A 20,378-nucleotide genomic window follows, 5' to 3' on the forward strand; every position below is an offset into this window, starting at 1 on the left:
GATTAACAATTTTGTCCTTAAGTTTGCTTTCCATCAATTTTCCAGACACAGAAGTTAAGCTAACTGGCCTGTACTTTCCCAGATACACCCAGATCCCTTTTTGAAAATCTGAGTTACATTAGCTACTTTCCTGTCCTCGTATAGAACCTGATCATACCCCTGCTAACTTGGCAAAGAGGCACCTTTTAACATGGTGATTCTCTTTATTTAGCAGGAGAGTAACCAGCCCTCTCCACCCCCAGCACAGTACCTCCAGTGACTGTTGCTGGTGTCTATCTTATGTCTCTTTTTAGATTTTGAGCCCTTTGGGGACAGGGTTCCATCTTATTTGTTTATTATTTCTCTGTGTAACCCACCCTGAGCCATTTTTGGAAGGGCGGTATAGAAATTAAATTAAATTAAAACAAATTAAATTAAATCAAATCAAATCATAGGGGCAAGTTGCATATTTTTCCTAGGAGATCCACCATTTCACATCTGAGTGAAATATGAATCTACACTTGAATGTATGCCATCTGGCCCTGGCGATTTGTTAATTTTTGTTTTTTCAAGACCGTTTAGAACATCCTCTCGTCAACTCAGATTGGCCCAGTTCTTCAGCCTCAAAGCCTGAGAAACTCAGTTCCAGAGTGGGTATATTTGCAGTATCTTCTGCCGTTAAGTCAGATGCAAGAAATCATTCAACTTCTCTGCAGTCTCCTTAATAATCCCTTTCATGCCCTCACCATCTAAGGGGCCAGCCGCCCCTTAGCAGGTTTTCTGTTTCTGATATATTTAAAGAAGTTTTTGTCTGACACTTCTAGCTATATGCTCCCCAACTCTCTTTTTGCATCCCTTATTTTCTCCTTGCATTTCTTTTGCCAGAGTTTATGTTCCTTCTTGTTCTCTTCATTTGAGCAGGACTTCCATTTTCTGAAGGGTCTTCTCCCCTTTTATAGCTTGCCTGACTCTAGGTGGTACCTTTCCTCCTGGACTAGGTGCTCCTGGACTAGGTGGTACCTTTCCTCCTTCTTGGTATACATACCAGCTGAGCTTTTATTATTGTGGCTTTAAATAGGTTCCATGCTTTCTGGAGTGATTTGACTCTCCTGATATTCCCTATCAGCTTCCTTTTTACCAGTCCCCTCATTTTTCAGAAGTTTCCTCTTGTTGAGGAATGTTACTATCTTGCTGAAAACACCTTATGAAATGTAATAAAAACCTGTATAAATTACTTTATTAAAAATGTATACCCAAGTTAATGGTACATAAATAAAAATGGTAGAACAGAAGCATTAATGCTAAGCACCTGCAATGGACATATTATGGCAGTAATCTTTCACAAAAGCCCAAGACCATGGTCCAATATTTCTCCCATACTGCAGATGGGGGAAGAAGAAGCTGAGAGAATAGAGGCCTCGGGTAGTCTGTTGCAGCAGTAAACATACTACTACTAAAAGAGGGAAGGGTTACTTTGAGGTTGAAAGACTAACAGAGATTGAATATACACCTGTGTAATTAATGTTGCTGATTTGTCTTATATTGCACCATATAAATAAAGCTGTGGCTTTTACTGTATACCAGCTGAGTGCCCACAAGATATTTGATAGAAGAATGTGCAGCAAAACATTTGATCTGGTCTCAGCAATGATGGCTCCATGGACAGCTAATATATCCTAAAGTTACAGCATCAAAATAAAAAACATGTAATCTTGAAGTTCACTATTCATCAAGATGAAGGAAGCCTTTCACCTTCTCTCCTCACCTAATCTCTATTTCTCCTCTACTCACCCCCAATTCTTCAACTGTGCACTTGCCTCTGCTACCATGACACTCCTGGCAGCTGGAGGAACATGTGCATGCTCCTCCTCCTACCACCACAACTGTGTTGAGGGGTGGGGGTCCACGGAGGAATTCATTTTTAGCCCACCCTTGTTTTTCTGCAAGTGAAAGAACTCTTTGGTATAGACCCTTGGCTGGCCTTCAGAATTCCCTTGATTTGTGGTCGCTTGGGGCAATGAATTTTAGAAAGAAACACTTTCCTCAGTTTCTCTTTTTGCTATAAACCAATGACTATTGCGGGCTTTAACTATTTTATTCATTAAAACCATAATGCTTAACCCCCATTGTTAATTCTGCTAACTAAGCAAAGGGGCACCTTTTAAAAAGTGGTGATTCTCTTTATTTAGCAGGAGAGCAACCAGTCCTATCCAGCCCTAGCACAGCATCCCCCCAGTGGCTGTTGCTGGTATCTATCTTATGTTTCTTTTTTAGATTGTGAGCCCGTTGGGGACAGGGTTCCACTTTACTTATCTGTATAAACTGCTTTGGAAACTTTTGTTGAAAAGTGGTATATAAATATTCACTGTATTTGCATGTAAGCTGCATAAAATCTGCAATGTCCCCCTTTCTCCAAAAAGACAGGCTTTAAACCAAAAGTGTGACTTCTCTAACAGATCAGTCATAAATGGATATCCCTAACAAATCACACAGGAAACTTGTAGTCCATTGGGTTTTGCCATCTCACAGGCTGAAATAGTATTTTTTATTCACTGAATAGAGAATAAGATACAAATCTTCAAACGATATTTCTATGCTATCTTATTATTTGAATATCTCAAATTACTCTTGCTAATTAATCAAACACTTAATTGTTTTGTGGCTGCTTAATACAATCATGATGACGAGAGCAGAAAACATTATACTGGTTAGGGCTTTGGACATTAAATAAATCCATAAGTTTGCCCTGAATATGTGGTTGTTGCACAATGTTTTGTACACAGCCAAAGAATTACATTTTTGCTTTCTGATCCTTACAAGGTCAGAAGCAATGTTATCTAAAACATTCATTTCAGCCAGGTAAGTGTTCGCAAGTGTCACAAATCCTGTAAGATCCAGGATGAACACATACAATCAGGAAAAACCCTGCCTCAGTATTATTTCATCAAGGGAGCCCAAGACAAACACAGAAGCTAACATAAAACGTCATCTTGTTACAAAGAACTAAGAACCACCACTGTTTAACCTCTCTTTGTTCCTGTCAGACATGATATTCTCAGCTCACAAACATATTTATAATAAGAGTTTATTATGTTTTCCATTGCAAAACTGATAATGCAACATAAGAACCTGACTCCAGATCCAGCTTCTGCACTGCTGGTGGTGCTATGCTGTTCATTTTCCTCAACCCATGCATGGCACTGCTGTTACCCATCACATACCATGATCAGTTATTGATAACTGGCCCATCACACACAATTATTGAGAGTTGAAAAGTAGAGTCCCTGAACATCTAAATGGCTATGCACATTTCAAAAAGGGACTACAGTCTGTTTTAATGGCTAGAATCTTGTGATTGGTAGGAGCCAGCATGGATTTGTCAATAAGTAGGAATGCCGGACTAATCTTATTTCCTGTTTTTGACAGTCACTCATTCTAGAGATCACAGCAATGCTATGGACATAGTGTATTTTGATTTCAGCAAAGCATCTGATAAAGTCTGTCACGATATCCTTGTTGACAAGTTGGTAATGTGTGTACTAGATGAGGCAACTGTTGGTTGCATTCACAGCTGGCTGAACAACCATATTGAGCAAGTAGTCATTAACAGCTCAGCGTCATTTTGGAAAGAGATTTCAAGTGGAATAGCTCTGTCTTGGGCCCTGTGCTAGGGATGTGAATGAACACTCTGAGGTGCTACCGGCGGGTGGGAGTGGTGAGCGGGACCTTTAAGAGGGAGTATAGCATGTCCCTACCTGCTCTCCACCACTCCATGCAGCTTCCTGCTCTCCCCAACAGTCTATGTGGCACTGGCACATACATGCCCTCTGCACATGTGTGGATGCCATTTGCATGGTCAGCATGGTGTTGCACAGACGCCATTTGCGTGATTAGCATGGAGGAGCTGCCTGCTCCTCTGTCACTTGGCATAGCTTCTTGTTGCAATGGCAGGCCACTGCAGCGCAGCAGTTCTGAGGGGTGTGCTGCTGCAGCAGGAAGCTGTGTTGAGTGGCAGAGGAGCAGGACAGAATGGAGCAGTGCAGTATAGAATGGAATGATTACTGCACTGACAGACCACACTTGGAATACTGTCCAATTCTGGGGTCTGCATTTTAAGGAAGACACTGATAAAACTGGAATGGGTTCAGAGAGGGCAACGAAGATATTGAGAGATTTAGAAACCAAGTCCTATGAGGAATAGGGATGTGCACAAATCACGATTTGTGCACAGATTCACCTCATGACCAAGCTCAACTTGGGCACCTTTAAGAGTGAGGAGAGCTGGTCAGTGGAGCTCCTCCTCCACTTGACACAGCTTCCTGCTGCAGCAGCATGCCACCAGAGCTCAAGGGGTGCGGGGGTGCCGCAGCAGCAGTGCTGTGTACAAAACATTGTGCAACACTATGGGCAGACACTATGTCTTGTGGTGGAGGAGCAGGTCCTGACCTACTCTCCTCACTTTTAAAGGTGCCCAAGGTGAGCTTCGAATCTGTACACAAAGCACAAGCCACATTTTGCACTGCCACAGTTAAAGCAACTGATACGATGACTACTATATACTTACCAAAATACAAAGACTAACTCTTTCCCACACCTGCAGATCTATGCAAAATATGTCTCGTGAAACAGTTAAATGCCACTAACAGCAAAAAACTTACCATTTGAGGCTTTATTTAACTCTGCTTTCAGTTTTTCCATTTCTTCCTTCAGCTTTTTATTGATTATTTCACTCAACTGTCCCGTTTCAGTATTCTTTTTTCCCTTCAGTGACTATCAAGAAAGAAATAATATGATCATTTTTACTTATTTCAACTGAGCCTGCAAAGTAAGACAAAACTGAAAATGGTATAGTATAGTCTCAAACAAACCCATAAAGCGCACACAAGTACACTTTTTAAGTGGTGGCATTAATGGCGTTCTATAGCTTACAGTACACAGACATTCCCTTCCCCTCAACTAAGACACCTAAGGCAGGATACAGACTAAGTTAGCCATGACTAAGCACAACTGAAATAAATGAGACAAGTTAGTCATGACTAACTCATGTCTCATTAATTTCAATGGGACTTAGTCATTACTAACTTAGTCTGGATCTTACACCTAGAGTGGTACTTCCCTAAGTAAGAGTTCTCATTTTTCCCCCTGCAGTGCTGAGCTTTTATTTTAACCTTTACCTGGTGCCAAGTTATCAACCTCCCATCAATTCAAAATATGAAATATTAACCCAATTTCTAGAATGATATATCACTGTATATATTAACAAAACTAGAGACAATGTCAGAAATAATTGCTGAGTTACAGACATTGTAAAGATTTACCACTGAGAAACTCAAAAGGGCTGGAATTAGTTCTCCATTTTGTTATAAGTTCAGCATATCTAACTGCATTTTTTCACCTCACTCCCTTGTTACCCATGCCTCTTCCATCATTCTGTTCTCTCTCCACACTGCCAAACCTTGAACTGTGAGAGCTTTTGGGTAGGGACCTACCTCTACCCCCACCCCCCGCTTACGCTGTAAAAGGCCATGTATGCTAAATAATAAGTAGCAACCACCAAACACAAGAGTGGGCAGTCTTGGCCTTCCAGATGTTGTTGAACTACAACTCCCATCATCCTCCGCCAGAAACTAAAGAGAAAGAAATCCAGTGAGAGGAAGCCAGGGGATGGGATAGGGTGTGATGGAGAAATAAAATCTGAAAGCCTAGAATTAGGACAAGGAATCTTCTCCCATTAATTTCAATAAGACTGCTTGTGAGTAACTTAATCTGGATGTAAGGCAGTGACTGGAGCAGCCCATCTCTTAACGATAACACTTAAATTTGTGCATGTGGTGTAGTGTACATATACATAAACACACAAATTTAAGTATTACTGTTGGGGACAGGCTAGTGCTCCCTCTAAGGCATGTGTGCTCACACATTTTTGGATGTCCACTCAGTTAATTTAAGATCCTGCTAAGGTGGAATCAGGAAGGCCTCACTCTGAATGCATGTTTGCACACACTGCCTTGATACTGCCACCCAGAACAAAACTCATTCTGAACACAGATGAAAAATATTAGAGAGAACACTCAGACAGACTAACACAGTCACTAGCTCACATCCACACTAAATAACTCATAAGCAGTGTTATTGAAATTAATGAGCCAAGTATACTTGTCCCATTAATTTCAGTGGGAGTACTCAGCGTTGGTATTCTGAAACCCGCTAGTCAGGCTTAAAGGAGAGGTGTGCTGAGCTTCAGCATGTAGCCAGCCAATCAGGAGCAGAGGAGGAGGGTTTGCTCCTCCTTCCTCCCCTTCTGCAGCAGACACATCGCTGAAGATGTATTGGCTTCAAGATAGGGAACAAACAGCACGGCTGCAGTGTGGGGGGGCAGGAAGGTCTGAGTCCCCCCAGGAGCCCAAGTACCCCCTGTTGCAGGGTACTCCTGCATTATAAATATGAACGAGAATTAGCACTCATTCAAATTTATATGCCAGGACCCAAAAAACTACATAACTAGTTTCATCGAGTTTATGTTTCATGAACACCAGTCCCTGTTCCTGCATGCCACATGGCCATTTCTGAAACTGAGGATTCTTTCAAAAGTAAATTATAATATGGCATGGGAGCCTACAGTTGAAAGTAAAGAAATACCATAAGGAACAGCCAAACCCTTGGCATGCCCTGAAACTGGATCTCAGCCGTAATGACGACATGTATGTTTAACACATATACATGCACACATTAACCTATGAAACATACTCGCAGTAATTTTTCATTCTCTTCCAAGCTTTTCTTGGCAACTGCATTGGTATTTTCTACTTGAATTTCCAGAGCTTCCTGAGTTCTCATCTCACTTGCCAGCAGAGTAATAAGGGAAATGGTACGCCTCAGAACGCTGTGGGAGGCAAAAAGCACTGTGAACTCATAAGATAGTATTTATCAACTGAAGCTATTACCACTGTTTTCTTACGATTTCAACCTTTTAGAGACAGGTGAAGAACAACACTAATAAGTGCTCCACATGAGAAAAATCAACTGTTTCCCTTGTTCCAGCAGATGACGTCCTTGAGGAGAACCTTGGTTGTTCAAGTGTTTTTGAAGCTATCTAAAGGCCCGAGGTGAGCTCCAACTGTATTTTAATGTATTTGTCATCATTTATAAAAAATAAAGTGTAATGAAATAGATCTTATTCACAATCACTATTTACCTCTGGTTTATTGCCAAAATCACCCTCACTAATGTGAGGTTCATACTTCGATAGTGATATTTAAATGTTGAATCAGAGACATACAAACCTATTCATTGTGAAACCTATTCAAACATACAGGCTTCACAATGCCCTCATGGAAGGCTTCACAATGCCCTCATGGGACAATATCATAGAAGGTATATGGGAAACTGCTTGTTTGAAAGCCCTCCATCATAGTCTTGTTGTACGTGGAAAATTAGCTAAGTGGATAGCTAATTTTTACATGAAGAAAAAAAAATCTGTGCATGCATGTATGCATCGTTTCCTTTCTGTAGTGGCACAGTCTCATGAGCAAACTATTAGTTCAAAAGACAGCAATATTGATCTGGGAATCACGTTAGGGATGTGCACAAGCCAGTTTAGCGCCACCAGGGGTTGGGATGGGGAGTGAGATCTTTAGAAGGAGGAGAGCAGATCCTTACAAGTTTTCCGCTGTCCCATGCAGCTTCCTGCTATGATGGCACTCCCCACAAGAACCTGCACATGGCACCAGTATGCACATGGTGTTTGCGCATGTGTTCTCCTTTTTAAAGATTCCACTTGCCATTCCCCACCTCCCCCAGTGGTGCCAAACCAGTTCAGACTTGTCCAAACTGGTTTGGTGCCGAACCTGTGCATTAATCTTGGTTCATGCACATCCCTAAGTCACACTTCCCCCCCTCAGATTACTTCAACATACCCCATTCAATTATTCACCTCCATCATCCACATCTATATTTTTCAGACATCTATATACTATTATTGCACCTGTAGCCTATTCTCTCTTATCCAACTACCAAATTGAAACTCTAACATGCTTCAGGAATGCTCCATTCTGCCTGAATGTGCCCATGACTCTGAAGTCAACTAGCGCAATATTTACCATTCCAGAGACAGCTGTAGCCTAAGTTTTTCTTCCTCCAAAGGAAGGACTTCTTCCTTCAGATGATGAAAACCTTAGGACACAACCCAGAGTTTCTTACAAGAGGCACAAAACAGATTCAAGTAGTACATTATTATACTTACAGCCAAAGAAACAAAGAGAATCCTGAGAGATAAAGGTTTCGTTGTGATCTAAAAAGTTTCATTTGAATGTGATCATATGCATTGGCAGTTGACTGTGTACTTTTTCCAGCTAAATTAACATTTGAGTACTTCCTCACTTCTCGTACTGCATCTATAAGCAGAAAGAACAGGTTGGATACTCTTGTTTTCTAATGCTTCCTTTTTACTATTAATTCAGAATTATATGCAAAATGTCCACACCAAGAGCTACTTTGCTACTTTCCTACAAGAATGCTAAAAAATCTTCCATCAGCCTGTGTGTGTGTGTGTGTGTGTGTGTGTGTGTGTGTGTGTGTGTGTGAAGCATGTGAACAGCAACAGGTGAATGGTATGGTAGAAGAGGAAGGCAGAGGAATGGTTTGGTAGAAGAAGGAGGCAGGTATGTGAACTTGGAGGCACATGGAAATTAAGAGTTAAGAACAGCCCTGCTGGATCAGGCTCAAGGCTCATCTAGTCCATCATCCTGTTTCACACTGTGGCCTACCAGATGCCTCCAAGAAGCTGACAGTCAGGGAGCGAGGGCTTGCCCCCTCTCCTGCCATTGCTCCCTTGCAACTGGTAAATAGCCTCTGAGGCTGGAGGTGGCCTATAGCCACCAGTTTGATAGTTAGAGGTTACTACATGGGATATAAAATAGATGATATACAAAAAAATGATGACAAAAAAGCTGCATTTTGTGCATCACACATCACTGAAAAACTGAAAGTCAGCAAAATATAACGAGGCTTTTATATAATACTTCAATTCCATTTGTATTGCATACAAGGATGGATTTTCACAGCAGCTAAGCAGCACATGAAACATATTCAAGGAACAAAATCAATTTATTTTTTAGAAGTAATCAAGAAGTGCCCAGATATTCTCCTCCCCACAAACAAACAAAAAGGATAAAGAACTCAGTGCAATTCCTCTAAAGAAAACCCACTAGCAAAAACATCAGTACACAGCTGCTTTCCTTATAGTACACAGCTGTATTCCTTGTGATTCTATTAGTATAAGAAATAGTGCCACCTGTTGATTTCTCCTAGATCACTTCCTGACACAAGAGTTCATTAGGTCTTTCATTACAAATACTAATCCTAATCAGATCCTGTGATCTGATGAAATGATAGCAAAATATGGTCTACTTTCGATTATTTATTTGGAAACAACACTTTTTGCTTAGGTTTTCCAGCTATTCACAGCAATACATATTCAATCTCAACTTTTACTCATAATCCCCCAAACATATATGCCTTCTATCTTCCCCACTACTAAACATCCAACGTGTACCAATGCCAGATTTCCTACTTACCAAGAAATAAAACAATTAATAGAACTATAATTGCAAGGAATGCCTTGTTCCAATAAGTTGCTATTTTACTCCATAAAGGGATAAAAAAAATCTTCTGCCATCTGTAAAACAGAAATTCAATATTTCAAATAGTTTAACAATTGAAAAGACAACTATAGTAAGCATTTTTAATTTTCAGTTGTCAGCTATTACCAAACTACTTTTCCAGCAGCTCTTTCAAATGCAATAGTTTGTTTTTAAAATGCAATTTGCTTGCATCTATAAGTATACACACAAACTCTTGAAATACAGTAGATGAGTTCTTCCTGCATCTTCAAGAATTGCACAAAAGAGAGACGTTCACTAGGTGCAGCTTCATCCACATAACCACTGCAGTGATGGGAAAAGGTAGAACTGGTGCAATTTAGAGTTGGGACCTGCCAACTCTACTTGTACCTAATGAGATATATTGAGTGTCTTTACCATCCAGGTTTAATGAGACTAATTTGCTACATTCAGATCCTCTTAAAGCTTTATTCTGGAGACGAAAATCCCTTGATGCGTATTTAAATCACACCTTCAATTATCTTGTTAGCAAAACTGTCTGAGTAACCTTGCTTTGTCAGAGAATAATCCTCGAACTGTTGACACTAATTGGGGGCAGTGGTTTTCAAGCAATTGTTTGAAGAGTATGTATGTATTCTTTCTTAGGAGTAAGCCTAAATAAACTCAGTAGGATATGCTTCTGTGTATACAGACTTGCCTGTGAACCTGCTCATCTCTGAAAGAGAAGTCTCATCATGAAAGGTGCATAAATGCCCCTGCAGTTCTGATCAGCTTCACCCTGCCCCCCGCCAATTGGTCTTTTCTCTCCAAAACAGGTTCTACATGACTATATTTTATCCCAAGCTATCCATTGCTTTAAATAGTTTTTCTCTCCTCCATGTTCATTATTTACTGATGTGAGAGAATTTAAATTAATTAAATTTATCAGTTATTGGTCCACACTGAGCTTGGCCTTAGCACAGATGGAACATCAACTTTCAGAAAGATCAAGATTCATGTCAGGCTTGTGACTCCCCTTAGTCTCAGGTAGTGAAGAGAATCTTACTGGCAAGCAAACCTTTCACTGGAACCCATCAGAAAATGATTAGAATTGTACTTATATAGCAAAACTTTAGTTCAGAACTCACACAATCCAGAGCAATAAGCAGCAAAACAGGGATATTCAGCTGGCTAAAGGTTCCCAGACTTCCAGCAAAATCTGAAGACCCTGTACAATTATTTTTATATCCTTTCTATGATCATAGTTGTTTACTCTTTTCTCATTGGATCTCCCACCTGGTCACGAGCATTTTACTCCACCAGCCCACCAAGAATTCTCCCCAATTTTGTCATGCATACTACAACAATCTACTGGATGTTTACGGTTACTTGTTTTTCTGCCTCCATGTTGAAATTTCACTATTACTTCACTACCTGTTTACCACTTCTCATCACACTAACAACAAGACATTTCCAAGTAGAAACAGCTAAACAACGACCTACCATCTTATATCTGCTAATCAGACCTGTGCAAAAGTTTGATCAAGGCTAGCTTTCCATATCAATAGTAGCTATTGCCAATAAGCTTCTAAAAATGAGAAATTGCACAATTAAAATATCCAACATCTCCCCATTTTTGTTGCGTTGGAGTGTGGGGGCTTCTAAGACCCTAGTCACTCCTATGCAACAACTATAATCTCAACTAATATCATTATTGTATGCAAGTGTATATAGGTAATGTGCATGTGTGTGTTTATAAGCCTTACTCCTTCATACAGATAAATGAAATAAAATACTTATGATTTCCTAAAACTTAACTACTATTTACAACTTCCTAAATTCAAAAAAATATTAAGAATAAATCCCCTGAGGATAATTCCTGAGCATAATATCAAGTATTATTGATATTATTGATTGATGCCAGCAATCTAGTGGTAACTAAAGAACCACTGTACTAGATTAGGCAAGTGATTTCAGACAGAGGTTGGAGAAGAAATTTGCTCCTAATAGGATAACCATGTACAATAGATTGCAGGGTTCCTATTCCTTTAACAGCGGTGCAGAAAATGGGATTTTAGTAGATGCTGCTTCTCCTGCAACATGACAAATTGCACTTGCAAAATTCCCTCTTCTATAGAAGTGTAAAGGTACAGTGGTGTAGGCCTGCCTTTTATAGCACCTATCCAGAGTACTTTTATTTTTCTTTATGTTATATTTGTACATTCACTTTATCATAAGATCTTCCAGCTAATAGACAATGGAAAAAAGACACATAGATATTCTAAGATCCCACTATATAGTTGTCAGATAAGGATTAAAATATCTAAACAAATCCTAAATTGACTGTCTCTCTCTCAGCTCTTCAAGCAAGGTTTAGAAGGTTTTCCCACCACTTTGTTTCAACATACATTCTTATCTTCACCATCCTTTAGAGCCAGTAAGAAGCCAGTGACAGAGACTACTCCAAGAACTGAAGATAGAACATGTTTCATGTCCTTCATTCACTCTTAGAACACCTCTCAACACTGTTGAAGTCTATTCCAAACATGTCAGAAGAATACTTCAACAGGGGTAAAAATTACTGATGCTTATTTTAAACTGCTGTTTCAGTTTGTTTTAAGAAGTTTTATCTTTATATCATTTCTGAATTGTGGTGCTGTTATATAAATTGTGTGTAAGCCACCTAAATAGCAATAGCAATAGCAATAGCACTTACATTTATATACCGCTTTATAGCTGGAGCTCTCTAAGCGGTTTACAATGATTTAGCATATTGCCCCCAACATTCTGGGTACTCATTTTACCGACCTCGGAAGGATGGAAGGCTGAGTCAACCTTGAGCCCCTGGTCAGGATCGAACTTGTAACCTTCTGGTTACAGGGTGGCAGTTTTACCACTGCGCCACCAGGGGCTCTTTAATCATTAGAAATAGTCATTATGCTGGATACCATGGTGGGGTGCGTGGGGACACATGGAAGAAATAGAAGACTTGTTATCAATAAACTTGAATTCAAACTCAACACAGAAATAGACCTAGAGCTGTGCAAAGTGGACTACGGAGTCATCCTGTTTCAGGACTCCTTTTCATACCAAACACAAATGCTTCCCCTCCTGGAAATACTATGACCACCAGTCCAAATTCTATGTGCTCTTCCGTTTGCACCCTCAGTAAACAGGCTCTTTTTCCTTCTACTCATGACCTTCACATTTTTGCTACACAATACTTAACCTGAATCCGCTATGCAACAGAAAATCAGCCACAAACCACTCAGTGAACATTACTGCTTCTGCTTATCAGAAGTGTAAGTAGTTCAGTCGATCGATTATGATTGGAATACTGTCCTGACTTGCTTAGGAATTGAAATTCATTAGATATTCATAGCCGCACCAAATCATATGTACATGTGTATACACACGCAGTAGGGCTGGTAATGCTGCTGGAAGCTAGTTTGGGCTTTCCTAATGTACTGTTTGACCCATTTAACCAAAGACCATAGAAGGGCAGAAAAATGATTTTGTGCACCATGGCCAAAAACAGCTCTACAACACAGAATCCAACACTCTGAAAATCTACTGTGTAAAAGTTGTTGCACAGCCTTAATCTGTTCAGACAGAAGAGTGCCAGCAGTGGATACCCAGTCGAGCTGTTAGCATTTGTTTATTATTCTAGGCTGACAAGGAAAAAGCAGTAAGTAGTATCCTTTTTTCTATTAAATGAACTCTTGCACCTGTTGCAATGTTCTATGCATCTTTTGGCTATTCTCCTTCTAGCACAGCATTTTATCCAGGGATAATTTTTTGCAAATTGGGAAATGCAAAAGGTTCATCAAGCAAATATTCAAGTAAATCTATGCTAATTCAACATTTAAAAAAAAGAAGACCATTCAAGAAAATATTCCAAACTAGACCTCAAAAAACCCTGACAGGAATTTGGAAATAAAAATCTTTTACCCCTGATCTTCATATGCCCAGAGTCTCTGGATGGGGTGGCTTATAAGTGTAATTAATAATAATAATAATAATAATAATAATAATAATAATAATAATAATATTTTAAAAAATTCAGCCATCCCAGGTCCTTGGGAAGGACTCGATGTCTGGATAAAACAAACCAGTCAATAACACCTGTCTGTGTGTAAATAAATAAATAAATAGATAGATAGATAGATAGATAGATAGATAGAAGAAAAATGAGGCAACATAATTATGTACCCCTGCTAACTAAACGAAGGGGTATATTTTAAAATGGTGATTCTCTTATATTTAGCAGAGGGAGAGTAACTTTCCCTGTGCATCCCCAGCCAGCATCTCTCCAGTGCTTGCTGCTGGTATCTACCTTATGTTTATTTTTAGAAACATAAAAAGAGCCTTGCTGGATCAGGCCAAAGGCATCCCACAGTGGCCCACCAGATGCCTCTGGGAATCAACCAGGTGATAAAGGCATTTCTCCTCTTTTGCAATGCTCCCCTGCAACTGGTACTTTATTCGAAGCAACCCACCTCTGAACCTGGAGGTAGCCTAAAGCCACCAAAACTAGTAGTTACTGATAGGCTTGTCCTCCATGAATTTGTCTAAGCCTCACATAAGAACATAAAAAGAGCATTTTGAGATTGTGAAACCTTTTGGGACAGGAAACCATTTTATTTATTATTTGTACATGCAAACCCCTTTGAGCACTTCATTGAAAGTGGTGCTACATGAGGGTGTGGTGGGAGGGGGTACCATTTTGAATGTTGCTCTAAGTTTTTAAGTTGCCTGCAATTTAAAACCAGCATAGGAAGGGCAAGATTGGAGAGCTAGTTTTCCCAATGTCCAAATTTTCTATTGGTAAAGCATTTTTAACTTGGGACAGTATTCAAAGTGGTATCCCCATCGCTAGGTCTGCGTCACACTCCATTCTACCATTTCATTCTGCTGCATATCTAGACCTAGTCTCATACAAATAATTTCTATATCTCCACACTTTGTGCCAGTCATCAAGGACAAGAAGTAGAGTTCGTTTTAGGAATGTAACACCTGAGGTCTGAGAAGGGGACATTTGAACATCATTAAATGTCCACAGAACATCAAACGTCCACAGAAACCATAACTGTCCCCTGCTAACTGAGCAAAGAGGCACCTTTTTCAAGTGGTGATTCTCTTTATTTAGCAGGGGGAGAGTAATTGGCCCCTATCCATCCTCAGCCAGCACCATTCCAGTGGCTATTGCTGGTGTCTAACATGTTTCTTTTTTAGATCTTGAGCCCTTTGGAAACGGAGCCATTTTATTTATTTATATCTTACATTTATGTAACTGCTTTGGGGACTTCTATTGAAAAGAGGTATATAAATATTCATCATACTCATATATGTATCATCTGACCAGAACTTTCATAAACCACCTGTACCACTGGGAAGAGCCAGGAGCTGCGGATTGCTCAGCTACCTGGGGAAGAAGATACTCTGCCCCCAAGGACATAGACATTTGATGTTACTTGGTCCTTGCTGCTAGGTAGCAAACTTCCCGGAGGAGTTTAGCTCTCTCTTATAGTCACCACAGAATCTTCAGAGAACCGCAGATATAACACCTGAGGTCTGGGGAACAGACACTTTCCATCATCCATTCCACCCCCTGTCTGAGCCTTCTATCACTCACCATTTTTAAAAAGTTATGTTTAGTGTGTATTTGTTTTTTACTATCAGCTACCATGGATAGAAAGGTGAGATATAAATAAGCTATATACAAAACAAAATATATGAAAATTGTACTGGTCTTTAAACAGGATAACATTGTATCAAGAAAGGAATTTGATCCGTAGGTCTTACTTTACCCAACTCTGTCTGGGCTACCATATTCCCTCTAAGGCATGTGCATGTGTGCGCGCTCACACATTTTTCAGTGTCCACTCAGTTAATTTTAGATCCCGCTCAGGTGGAATCAGGAAGGCCTAACTCTGAATGCATGTACGCATACACTGCCTTGATACTGCTGCCCAGAACAAAACTCATTCCGCACACAAATGAAAAAATTAGAGAGAACACACTGCTGAGCTACCAGGAAAATAAATTCTAAGCCCATAATCCTGCAAATAGTTCAGGTGTCATAAGTGGATGATACATTCCAGGTCATTCCTGTGAATGTACCAAACATATATGTGTGTGTGTGTGTGTGTGTGTGTGTGTGTGTGTGTGTGTGTCTGTGTGTGTGTGTGTGTGTGTGTGTGTGTAACCTGACTGGTTCAAGGCGTAGAGTAAAGATCTGCTCCCTCTCTCTACCAATATCTCAATCACTGTTCCTCCCAATACATGTGCGTGGTGGTGGGCACTAGAGTAAATGCTGACTTGCAGGCACTATTTTGTTCTGCCCCTTTTAGAGGCCTTAAAATCCTGTGTTATTTATCTTCCTGCTTTGCTTTTCTACTGATCCACCGGGTCTACTTTCTGCTAAGGGTCAGAGACCAGTCAGGCTTGTTTTTATCTTCGATCCCATATACATAACTTCTTATTAACACTGATGAAAGTTTAAGTCAGGAACATAAACAATTACCACAGTAGTTGTTAGTGGTAGCATTATAATTACTGTGATGCAGGGAAGGCTGTCACCATGACTGAAAATGCTTATACACCACTACTAAAAAAGGACCACTATCATATACACAACTAGTTACTCATAACTGTCATAAATCTGATCAAGGGTCACATTTCTAATTAGCACCTCTGATCGCCATCAGTGGCACAATAGTTATGGTAATCTCACGACAGAGGTATAACTCTGATTACTCACCACGTCTTATATCACCAATTATTTTAATGATTATATGTTTTTAAGATCAGTTTTTTAGATTACTGCTGCAAACAGCATCAAGCTTTGGGGAATTGGGATATAAATGTTTTATAAGAATTAGTAAATACATAATAGAAGTATAAGTAAAGGGAAAAAGGTTACCAGTGTTATTTCTTTATCATGAAAGGTACTGAATGTGTGTGAATAGAGCCCTTAGTCACACTTGGAGGCTTCAGTTATTGTATATCTTGCCTTGGGGATATTCACTACAACTGTTTTGTTCCTTAAGGGACATCAAAGATGGGAAATGAGGCAAGCTTACTGGCTACAGAAGCAAGGGATACAGATATCAGGCCAACATTAAATGTTTCTAGACTCATAAAGGTAAGTGACATCAAAGTGACTAGCTTCTCACAGCTGATGAGTTTGTAGCAGGTTTGATTTTGTGCTGAACTATTTGTAACAGTACAAGGCGTGTTGTAAATCAAAATCCCAATACATCATACACCAAAAGCTCTACAACAGTGTGTCTCAAAAACAAGACAACCATTTCATATACAGCATGTTCTTACCTCAAGGGAGAAATAACTGGTATACAGAGTATAAGTATTATTGCTATTTCAGCATACAGAAAGGCTGCAACGGCTGTCCATTGAAAAGTCATCTTATCTTTGAGGGATCTGCAGAGAAGGAAAGCTCGATTAGCTCAGCTCATGGTTTCAAAACAGGCAAGCGGGGAGAAGCTTTTTTTTTTGGTTAAGTGGCAGCAACAGTCTTCAAACCAAGCTGACAGAGCTTCAAGCATGACGGAGTTTAAACTGGACAAAATATGGGCAAGCGTTTATGGGCGAGGGTAAAAAAAAATCTAAGCCAGATCTGAAGTCACTTCGTCCACCCCAGACCTCCCTCCCTCCTGCCGCCCCAGGGTCTACTCTAGGAAAGACCTCCAAATTAATCCGTTTCTCTCCTACAATGAGAGACTAAGGGACTTAAGGGAAACATCTCCCTCCGCCCCCGCTGAGGGTGCAGACAGGAGGGGAGGTGTTCTAGTCACAGCTCGAATCCGGCTTCCTCCTCTGCACGGCACGCAATGCTGAGGGGGGCTTTTGCAGCAGTTCTGGTTGGGAGGCGGCGAGACTGGAAGGAACTTTTTTTTTTTTTAAGGCCAGGACTAATAAGCGTTACTCCTGCCCCCCACCCCCCGCGGCCCTTCAGTCTTTTGTCACCCGGGACCGGATGAGAGGGACGAGAAGCCCCCGATCTCCTTACACGGCCCTCGTAAACTCTCAGGCGCGCTCTCCCTCCCGGAATTCAATACGGCTCGATGGCGGCGGAAGCTGCAGAGCGGGAGGGGAGTTGGACCTGCTCAGGCTGCAGGAGGGCGGTGGCAGCGCCAATAGCAAATGGGTGGGCGGCCGAGGGAGCTAACAGCGAATAGGAGGACTCTTACTATCTCCTGAATCCGCCCCTCGCGACGGGGGCAGTTAAGACCTTAAACAAACTTGTCGCAAGAGAAGATAGGTGGGCTTTTCTTTTCTTTTTTCCTGGCGGAAAATAACCCGGGCTGGGTCTACACCTGCATCGGAAAGGTGGCAGACGTTAGACCGTCTATCCAAAGAGCCAGCGTGGTGTAGTGGTTCGAGTGCTGGATTAGGACCGGGGAGACCCGGGTTCAAATCCCCATTCAGCCATGGAACTAGCTGGGTGACGCTGGGCCAGTCACTTCTCTCTCAGCCTAACCTACTTCACAGGGTTGTTGTGAAAGAGAAACTCAAGTATGTAGTACACCGCTCGGGGCTCCTTGGAGGAAGAGCGGGATATAAATGTTAAAATAATAATAATAATAATTGAGGCTGCTGGTGGGTGATCACGTTTTTTTTTAATGCTCCCCCATTGAAAATAATAATTATCTCCAGGTAAATAGAAAACCAGCAGGGCAAGAACTAGCAGGATATCGCCTCTATGCCTGGTGTGCTAGTTTCCAACTTGCAAGGAGTTTTCATTATTTATTTATTTATTGTTAAGTTTTCATACTGCCTTTCATTAATCTCAAGGCGGTTTAGAAAACATTTAAAACAATATAAGTCTATAGAATAATTACACAGTAAAATATTAAATTGGAATATAAAAATACATTTTTTTTAAAAAAATACAATGGGACCATAAAATACAGAGCAGCAGCAGCAGCAACAAAAACCACACTTATGTGAAAGGCTGGGTAAAAAGCCAAGAAATCACTTACTTTCTAAAAATTGTGGTGGAGACTGAGGAGTGGATGCCCACCAGGACAGCATTCCAAAGTCTGGAGGCTATAACCCTGTCCCGTGTGCATGACAGCCAAGCCTCCCTCACAGAGGCGTAACTATAGGGGGGGCAGGGGGGGCACGTGCCCCGGGCGCCATATTTTCTGGTCACGTGGGGGGCGCCGCCATGACCAAATTTTTTTAAAAAAATTTTTAAATTTTTTGTTAATACAAATGTTTCCTGCTCAGTGCAGCAGCGCTGCAGCAGTCAAGGGAGCGCGTCGGTGCCCCCTTCCCCATGAGCGGTCCCTTCCGCGCCGCCTGCGCCCCCCCCCCATTGCTTTGCTGGCGCCTGGCGGCCAGTCAGTGGCCTGGCTTTGCGGCAGCGGCGGGCGCTTGTGAGGAAAAACCTAAGTATAATGTAGTATGTTGGGGGGGCGCGCGGTGGGGGGGGCGCCATTTCAGTGCTTGCCCCAGGCGCCGTTTTCCCTAGTTACGCCTCTGCTCCCTCATTGGCAGCACGCGGAGCAGAGCCCCCTCTGATTTCCTCCTCAAGCAGGCAGAAAGACTTGGGAGCAGGTGGTCCCTCGGGTATATGGGGCCCACACTGTGGATCTTTTTACAGCCGGAATATGTAAAAAATCTTGCTTTTTGCCACCTGAAATGGTGCAATCCATTTTATTGCTCTTTTCCAGTTGTGCCAACAAGCTCCGAGTAAAATCGTTCTCTGAACCAATGACTGAGCACTAGTCTGTATGTAGATTTTAGGCAAAATATAACAGGATTCTTTAGTAGCAATTTTATTATGATCAATCAGTTGGTTCCTGTTATCACTCATTAAAAAAAAAAGTTCTAGTAAGAACTCATCAGCCTGTTTTCCTTTCACTTTTTCTACAACTGGACTAAGTTTGGTGCAAATCAAGGTCTACAAGTTAGATCTCTTGCACCTCAAATGTTCATGTGTCCGCCATCTTGGATTGGGGCGGATATCATCATTACAAACAGCACCACTAAGGTGTCCCTGTGTGTCATTCACTACTGCTGTTCCAAAATTGGTTCTAATCGGTTAGACCTCAATTTAGTGCACTTATGCCTTAAAACTTTATGCAGCTGCCATCTTGGAGTGGGGTGGGTGTCATCATCACAAACTACACCGTTGGGGCATCCCTATGTATCCATTCAGCTGTAGCAAATTTTGTTCAAATCGGTTAGATTGTCCACAGGTTAGTGCACTTGCGCCTCCAAGGTGTACATGTCCATCATCTTGAATAGGGATGGATGACATCGTCACAAGCTGTCATTGAGGTGTCCCTAAGTGTCCCTACAGGCTACAGCTGTAGCAAATTTGGTTCAAATCAGTTAAGTGGTTCACAAGTTAGCTCACTTGCACCTCAAAAATTTATGGTTCCACCAGCTTGAATCAGGGTGGATGACATCATCACAAACTACACCACTGAGGTGTCCCTGTGTGTCACTCACTACAACTGTTCCTAATTTGGTTCAAATCAGTTAGGCAGTCCAGAAGTTAGCCCACTTGCGCCTCAAACATTCACGCGTCTACCATCTTGGATTGGAGTAGTTGACATCATCACAAACTATGCCATTTGGGCTTCTCTATATGTCCCTACAGCTGCAGCAAATTTGGTTCAAATCGGTTAAGCGGTTCAAGTTAGCCCACTTGCACCTCAAAAGTTTACATGATTGCCATCTTGGATTGGGATGGATGACATCATCACAAATTATGCCATTGAGGTTTCCCTATGTGTCTTTACAACTGTACCCAATTTGGTTCAT

General features: G+C 41.1%; 1 protein-coding gene across 1 annotated transcript in view; it reads right to left on the reverse strand.

The window, feature by feature from the left end:
• Positions 1–20,378, reverse strand: part of DUS4L (dihydrouridine synthase 4 like) — a 55,742-nt gene that overhangs the window by 13,494 nt on the left and 21,870 nt on the right. The window contains exons 7-11 of the mRNA XM_053253045.1: positions 16,914–17,010; positions 9,555–9,655; positions 8,222–8,372; positions 6,727–6,862; positions 4,638–4,749 (exon numbers count right to left, since the gene is read on the reverse strand). Coding sequence (XP_053109020.1) covers positions 4,638–4,749; positions 6,727–6,862; positions 8,222–8,372; positions 9,555–9,655; positions 16,914–17,010 — 597 coding nt within the window. The remainder of the gene's footprint in view (positions 1–4,637; positions 4,750–6,726; positions 6,863–8,221; positions 8,373–9,554; positions 9,656–16,913; positions 17,011–20,378) is intronic.

This window comes from Hemicordylus capensis, chromosome 5, assembly GCF_027244095.1.
Source record: "Hemicordylus capensis ecotype Gifberg chromosome 5, rHemCap1.1.pri, whole genome shotgun sequence".
Lineage (NCBI taxonomy): Eukaryota > Metazoa > Chordata > Lepidosauria > Squamata > Cordylidae > Hemicordylus > Hemicordylus capensis.